Source organism: Salvia splendens, chromosome 20, assembly GCF_004379255.2.
Source record: "Salvia splendens isolate huo1 chromosome 20, SspV2, whole genome shotgun sequence".
Lineage (NCBI taxonomy): Eukaryota > Viridiplantae > Streptophyta > Magnoliopsida > Lamiales > Lamiaceae > Salvia > Salvia splendens.
This window is the reverse complement of record NC_056051.1, coordinates 589581-596831: the sequence shown is the minus strand read 5'-3', so window position 1 is coordinate 596831 and position 7251 is coordinate 589581. Positions and strand designations below refer to the sequence as shown.

Below are 7251 nucleotides of genomic sequence, written 5' to 3'. Positions count from 1 at the left end.
TACTAAATTTCACTATAATGCATTACAGTTGAATAGTTCCCTTGAATACTAAATTTCATTTGAATGCATTACAGTTGAATAATTCCCTTCAAGCCTATATTGCTTGGGGTATCAACTTGTACTCAACTCTAGTACACTTCATACAACTCTAGTAGAGTACCATTTAATGATGAAATTATAAAATCTGCCAATCAATGCGAGATAGATTATACAACATGTCACAACAACCCCTAATATCTAAGGTATCATTATATTACAATTTGAGGTCAAGTTGTCCATCCCCCTTTGGCTCTTCTTCAACTTGATGATAAGGCCCCCTAACCGCAGACCTTCAAGAAGCAAATTCTCGTATATAAGAGCATCTCTAACTATTTACATCGAACTCAAATTCATTTTAGCGTAAATGTTACATTAAAGAGTAAATATACTCCAACTATTTACACTAAATTCTAATTTAAAATATTACCTATCTATCCACTCATTTTTATATGCTATAGTAGTGTAAACCAAAATAGATTTTTTTTTGTCAAAATCCCAAATTGGGATGGGTTTTGAGGTACTATTACTCTATTTTGAATTTTAGAGTACCAGTGGAGATGGTCTAAAAATGTAAATAATGTCACTTAGCGTGGTACGACACGACAAAATATAAATACACGATACCTATCTTTCCTCTTCTCAAGAAACCGATGAAGTGACGATCTTCTTGCAATTGGGAGATCTGTAACACACCAGAATCAGCATGTACAATCTTATAGGAAAAAAATTTACAAACAAGTTCAATGATTTCCAATTAATTACCAGAAGCACTAGTCTCATCAGGGCAGCTCATTTTCTCCTTAGAGGAGTTCGAGGAAATGCCATCGGCCTTGTGGCGGTAGCTAGTACCGGCCTGATGTGGCCGTGGAGGCAGCCCGTCTCGTGAACTAGAGACGGGCGCACTAGCGTTGATGCTCGACAGAGTGCCACAGGATACCTGGGGGCTCTCTTTCTCGGCAAAGGCCACGAGCTCTTCAACTTTGTTGGATGGATAATCATCAAACACCAACACTCTACCTGAGTAGAATATAGTCAACTGGGATGGCTCTTTGCAGCAGCTGTGGTAAATTCATCACAACCCAAACTAAATCAATTCATTTGTTTTCAATTTTATTCTAAATTTGACTCTGAAAACTACAAAAAAGGATCGAAAAAAGTACTCACTCCGTCCCGGCTAAGATGACACATTTCTTAGTCGGTACGAGATTTTAGTAGTTGTTGATTATTTAGCATCATTGGAGAGAGAAAGAGTGTATGAATATATTAAATGGAGAGAGAAAGTAATTAAATAGAGAGAAAGAGAGTTGTATTTTTAACTGGAAATAGAAAAAAACAGTTTGATGTATTAATTGAGGAGAGAAAGTTATAAAAATAGAAATGCGTTGGGACAAACTAAAAAGGAAAGCATGTTTTCATAAATGGGACGGAAGGAGTAGTACTTCGTTATATTCAAAATTATTTTGTGTAAATCAATTTAAGGACATGAAGGCAATAAAAACTTTTTTGAAAGCAAAAGTTCTTAAAGATCAAATAAAAAGTGGTACTACTATGTTTCCTACTGTATGTATATTAAATAGTGATGACTTTGTTTTAGTAAAGATCCAAAAGAAGCAAATACACATGTAACATAATTGGCCTTAATTATCCACCCTCACAGTAAAACTCAATCAAATAAAAATCGATTCATAACATATATCGAAGTGATTAAAATATGATCATACGAAATAGCAGATCTGAAATATATCAACCTAATAAAATATGAGAAAAATAGAAGATCCAAATCGAGTGAAGTGTAGGAAAAAAAAACCTAATAGTTGCATGAATGGACGAAATCGGAGCCACTAGAGGCGCCAAAGACGTGTTCGGCACACCTATGATAAAAAAAGAAAAAATATGAAATTGTTAGCCATTTAGACCCACAATAATCATACAGATCTATCCATGTAAAGCCAAGCAATTAATAAACCTATGGGTTGAAGGCTCTCCACTTTTCCAGAAATTTCTATATTAAAATCTCTGAGACTCCCTTTTTCCTTAATAAAACGAGTTAAGAGATTACACGTCTGCATAAAATTGGATCTCCCAGGTTGCCTACTGCCGTCATGGACCATTCTTGAACTGGACATTTCTAGAGAGAGAGAGAAGTTCAATTTTTTGATCACCCTTTCTGTGAAAGAAAGATGAGAGAATAATCGAAGCAATCTCTACAAATATTTTATCATAAAGAAAGAAAAGGGTTAGGAGAGGAGAACAATTGATCAAATCTTATCAAATGGCTGTGTCGAAAATGACTGTTATTTTAATGATTATAATAATATAATAAGCACGTGTAAATTGCCAAAGGTTATTTTAACTGATACAGAAAGAGATATTTTAACTGATATAGAAAGAGAGAGGGGGGTAGGAAAGTGGACATATCAACTCCACCATCTGAAATTCATATCCCATTGGAATTCAAGTGAGCTCAAACTAGACCCTTTATATAATAATGTCTAAGCCTCTTGCTGTTAGGACAAAGACGCTAGACATCTACATTCATTTATGGTAAAAATAAAATATGATTCTTATTATGGGACGGACTAAAATGACGAAATATGACTCTTATTGTGGAACAGTAGGAGTAACTCGGATTAGCACAACGCCAAATTGTCGGGCCCACGCCAAGAATAAGTTTAGAGCATGGCCTCCTACCATTTTATCAAGTACTAGTAGTACTATATTTTAGTATTTCATTCCTTGACTAAGTTCATCCCTAGCCAGCTAGCCCCACTCTTTTATATGTTATTTATTTTAACAAATTTAATTTTAATTAAATATTATAATAAAATTATAAAAAGTTCATTATATTGAAAATGTCATTATATTAAACAAAATTAAAACAACAATCGAAATTACATAATTTAAATGCTAAAATTCCAGTTTATTGAAAGCTACAATAATTTTTCGTTGAATCAGCTATCCGTTGCCATCGCGCGTCAGTTCTTGAATTTGTATCTTCTCCCGCAATGATGGCAGCGCAACCCGACGTGGAGGGCTGCTTGCAGTTGAGCTTTCGCGTGCATCATCATTGAACCAATTTGTCGTAGCTGATCCTTCATCTTCAACTATCATGTTGTGCATGATAATACACGCATAAATGATGTCGGCTAGATTATTTACGTACCACACCTGAGGACTTGACATCGTTGAATCGTTGCCGGCCAACAATATCGGTGGTTTGTTTAAAATACGAGTAACGAGCTACAACTCCATTGACGACACGCAGGAATAACGGCTTCCTCATCCGGAACCGCCAACAAAACATCTGATCACTCCATTGAGCATCTCTGGAGAAATAATCGGTGAACAGCCCAAACTAGCGTCTTCACGGTCTCAGTGAATATACATCTGAGTCTATGGTACGTTTTGTTCGCACCAAGCTTGAATTGCAGCTTGGTAGCGAGCACCCTTGTTTTTTATTTCCTTTTGGAGTGCATGCATCGCCTCGATCAACATTCTAGCAATGTTGTCGTGGATGGCTCTCTCATCAGGTCGAGGGGGCATTTTGATGGGATGCATTGGGCGATTTGGTTTGAGCGATTTGGTTTGAGAGGGATAGAAATGTAGAATAGAGATGAAAATCTTGTGGAATAGTATGGTATTTATAGGAAAAAATTTGAATTAAAAAAAAATTGAGTAGGTTTCGTGACTATGCCGATGGTCGAAACTCAAGCAGAGCAGCTTACGACATATGTTCAAGTCAGCAAAAACGATCACAGCGCAGAAGTGAACATTGCAAGATTTGGAAGAAAAGATAATGGTGGAAAGACATTAAACAAAATTAAACCTAAACCAATGATCAAAAGGGTTACATTAAATCCTAAACCTGGTTACTTCTAGCAAGATCACAAAAATGCTATTTCCAAGCTTATTTTCTCGTACTCCACCCTCGCAGTTTCTACAAGACACTCACTGGAAACAACTTTTCAAGTATTTTACTTGATCTGATTAGCTACACCATATGTATACTGGTGAACTGAAGTTACAGAGTAAATGTATACCATCTTAGTCGTTTTTTTCTTCTTCGAGATCACTCTGGGGTGAAGCATTGCCGCTTGTGGGAGAGTCGGACTCTGAACTCCGTACATCCTTCGGGATCAGTGTTGATGGTTTTATGAGTTTCAGAGTGTCGTCTTTGTATAACTCTTCCTCAGCATCCACAGACGAATAAGCATATCTGGTTGAGGCATAAAATCACCAATTCACATACAAGGCAGAATTTTTGTGCACAACATTTCATAGATCTTAGCATAGATCAGTATATGTATATTAACTATAACTATATAATTCAAATTGTAGATTGAGAGAGTTTGGAATTAAAATTTAATTCCGAATTGAGATACTTTTGTGATACCAAACAATGGATTTGAAATTGAAGGCTTCAATTCAAATTCAAAACTCCAATTACATGGTACCACGTGCACTCTTTGTGTAATTTGATTTATGTATAAGAGGAAAATAGCTAAAATTCAGAAAGTGGCAGGGTAAAGGAATGTTTAAACAAAACCTATACTTTAAGCAATTGAACCACCAAAAACCAAAAAAAACATAATTAAGAGTTTTGAACAAAAAGGTTACCGCATTGAGTTCTTCGATGGTGCCCAAAGAGCACATATGACGCACAAGAGGGAGAACGACAATACTTGCCAGAAGGCTGGGATGATCCAAGCATTCTGCCATTGCTCATTGTAGACGTCATTTGACTTGAAATAAAGCTGCAAAAGACAAGGAAGGCATTGGGTTGTTTCATTAAAGAGACGATTACTATTCGCGACTCTATTCTTGTCCCTGAACACTATCGTGGGACAAGATATTTTGGTTCGTTAAAATAAGCTGCCAGGCTTTACCTCGTAGCAAATCCAGCCAACAGACACAATAACTGCAATCGCTAATGCATTCGTGAACTTCCTGTAAATATCTAACTTGGCAGTCAATCTCCTAGCCTGTTAAGTCGAGTAAACAAAGAATTTTAGCAAACGGACATGTCAGTAAACAAAGAAAGGAGTCCAGGTAAAATTGTTAGAACAACCAGGCACCAATCTGTTCCAAGTCCATGATGGACCATGAAAGTAATATCAGCTGTATACCAAAAATATGAAAGACAAATATTACATGCGCACACACACAGTAAAACCGCAAATTTTAGCCCAATTTTGGTTTGTTCCATACATTTCAAAATTTGAACGACAAACAAGAAGTTTCAATATTTTAGAATTTTCTAACTCGTCCTAAATTTTGGTGAAATTGAAGATGAGGTGCCTGATGGAGAAACCTATGTGACGTCTTTTCATTAATAAAAGTATCCTTTCACCCTTCTATTTTACCATATTTTAAATGGAATGTTAGGTTAAGAATGAGAATCTTGTACCTGAAGCTTATTCAAGGTGGAAGAGAGGGAGGTAAATATCCAAAGAATGAAGAAAGCATCCAAAATTGCCACCGGCAGAACGAAAAACAGCCTAGCCTTCCCTGAGCGGTCACTCACAGTACCAACATTTTCAATAATTTCAAGAACTTCAGTGGCCAGAAAGAAAGTCCCTCCAAGTAACATAACCTTTGATGTAAGACCTCCTAAGGTAGGTCTAACAACACCATAACCCATGGAGACAATGAGGAGGACAAGTCTTGCCACGGTTCGTTTCACCGTCCCAAAAGTGACTGCCCAGATAGTGATACCTGTAGGTCTGGTACCAGTTTCATTAAACTCAGCATAATCAAAGTACCACAAGGCCATCTCAAACATGCCCAGTGTTATCACGAGTGTAATACAGTTTTGCAATGGAAGGACTTCTCTCCAAAATCTTGCATACTGTGAAAACCAGAATACCCCAAGCAGGACAAATGCAAGAGACATGAACCCATAGAATCTCATGAGTGGAGCCATTCTACCAGGTAGGTAACCAGTAGGATTTTTCCAGACCGAATTCCCCTCGACATAAACCTCTTTAAGCCGTGGATCACAATGAATGAAATACAGGTTATACATCCCAGTTTTTGTAATTTGCAGGGAACTTGGCTCCAGAGTAGCATCTGTCGCATCCACATCAAATGACACACCGAATACTTGTGGCCAACCTGGATTATTGGTAGCAGGGCGGTAAATGATTTGACCTTGCTTGCATACTCCAAGTTTTGCTAGGTCGGCTGAGCAGCAGACCGCTCTCTGGCCTCCATATGCTGAACCTCCAATTGAGTCCCTGTCGTTGACCTCAAATACAACGGCATGAATAGATTGTGAGCTGAAATTGGAGAGGTCCAGAGGCCTCTGGAATACTATATTTTCAAATCTGGTTTTTACAATTAGAAGAAAAGGATCAGCTATCTCTTAGTATCTATAATGAGTTGAGATGCTCAGAGAAATTCTGATTAACTTTTCCAACCTACTTCCAATCATTGCAAAACTAAACAATAATATGCTGCTGTGGATCTCTAGAGAAATGCTTATTCTAGTGGATTATAGGCATTCATTTTCAGCATGTGAAATTAAAAAATGAGCTCAAGTACAAATCAACACCGATCTTTGCATTAGCTTTCGCCTCGCCTCAATGCTCAAATCTCATATCTTATAAACATATAGGCAGAAGCATTTATTAATGTACAATGACTACCGCTATCCCGTTGAACCCTATAAATTCAAACTCAAAACTGTAACAAAACTGAAACAGCAACGACACTCATCATCGCTGGCAGGAAAACATTTAATCGAACACTCTACAGCCACCAATTCATAGACGAATTTCGAGCCGATCTCGAGAAATCACTAAATCAACGCCTCCAAGCGACAATACATCAATCATGCAACAACAATGCGCAACGAAATTCGAGAAAAAAGAGGAAGTAAAATTGCAAATTCACCGAATAAAAGAGTGGTCGGGGGAGGAATCGTTGAGTCCAGGGGTGGATGAGTGAAGTCCTTCGCTGCCGCCGTGAATAACGAACGCATTTCCTTTGGCGGCGAATCTCTGCCCGGTGTACTGGTGGACCGACGCCTCAATGCGAAGAGCGCAGAGCAGCATCGCCGCCGCGAGGGACAGAATGGGGATCATGCGGCGCATTGCGAAACCAAGTTAAGCTCGGGCGTGTGGATCTGCTAAGAGGGATCTGGCGCTGAATATGGAGGGAGAGTGAGAATAGGGGGATGGATCCCCTGCTGTTCCAAAAACACAGCGTATT

At 38.0% G+C, this 7251-nt stretch overlaps 2 protein-coding genes across 3 annotated transcripts; both read right to left on the bottom strand.

Annotated features, from left to right (window-relative positions):
• LOC121780817 (protein TIFY 10a-like) lies at nucleotides 1–2318 on the bottom strand. The gene is made up of 5 exons (XM_042178452.1): nucleotides 2006–2318; nucleotides 1847–1910; nucleotides 802–1097; nucleotides 664–721; nucleotides 1–329 (listed from the first exon to the last, which is right to left on the bottom strand). Exons 1-5 carry the CDS (start codon nucleotides 2163–2165, stop codon nucleotides 254–256), a joined length of 654 nt encoding a protein of 217 aa, XP_042034386.1. The 5' UTR covers nucleotides 2166–2318; the 3' UTR covers nucleotides 1–253.
• A 1531-nt stretch (nucleotides 2319–3849) lies between these two features.
• On the bottom strand, nucleotides 3850–7251 carry LOC121780899 (transmembrane protein 87B-like). 2 transcript variants are annotated; one of them, XM_042178555.1, is made up of 5 exons: nucleotides 6934–7251; nucleotides 5447–6365; nucleotides 4926–5021; nucleotides 4657–4793; nucleotides 3850–4255 (listed from the first exon to the last, which is right to left on the bottom strand). In XM_042178555.1, exons 1-5 carry the CDS (start codon nucleotides 7131–7133, stop codon nucleotides 4084–4086), a joined length of 1524 nt encoding a protein of 507 aa, XP_042034489.1. In that variant the 5' UTR covers nucleotides 7134–7251; the 3' UTR covers nucleotides 3850–4083. The 2 variants fall into 2 exon arrangements, with proteins under 2 accessions (XP_042034489.1, XP_042034490.1); XM_042178556.1 differs by having other exon boundaries at nucleotides 5447–6275.

What these genes read in the sequence shown, in the direction of transcription:
- LOC121780817 (XM_042178452.1), bottom strand. Translation starts at nt 2,165, where the DNA reads ATGTCCAGTTCAAGAATGGTCCATGACGGCAGTAGGCAACCTGGGAGA. An exon ending in TCCATTCATGCAACTATTAG is followed by an intron (nt 1,098 to 1,846) that starts GTTTTTTTTTCC and finishes AATTTACCACAG; the next exon opens with CTGCTGCAAAGAGCCATCCC. An exon ending in CTTGAGAAGAGGAAAGATAG is followed by an intron (nt 330 to 663) that starts GTATCGTGTATT and finishes TGCTTCTTGAAG; the next exon opens with GTCTGCGGTTAGGGGGCCTT.
- LOC121780899 (XM_042178555.1), bottom strand. Translation starts at nt 7,133, where the DNA reads ATGCGCCGCATGATCCCCATTCTGTCCCTCGCGGCGGCGATGCTGCTC. An exon ending in CCACCTTGAATAAGCTTCAG is followed by an intron (nt 5,022 to 5,446) that starts GTACAAGATTCT and finishes TCGACTTAACAG; the next exon opens with GCTAGGAGATTGACTGCCAA. An exon ending in CCATCGAAGAACTCAATGCG is followed by an intron (nt 4,256 to 4,656) that starts GTAACCTTTTTG and finishes TGCCTCAACCAG; the next exon opens with ATATGCTTATTCGTCTGTGG.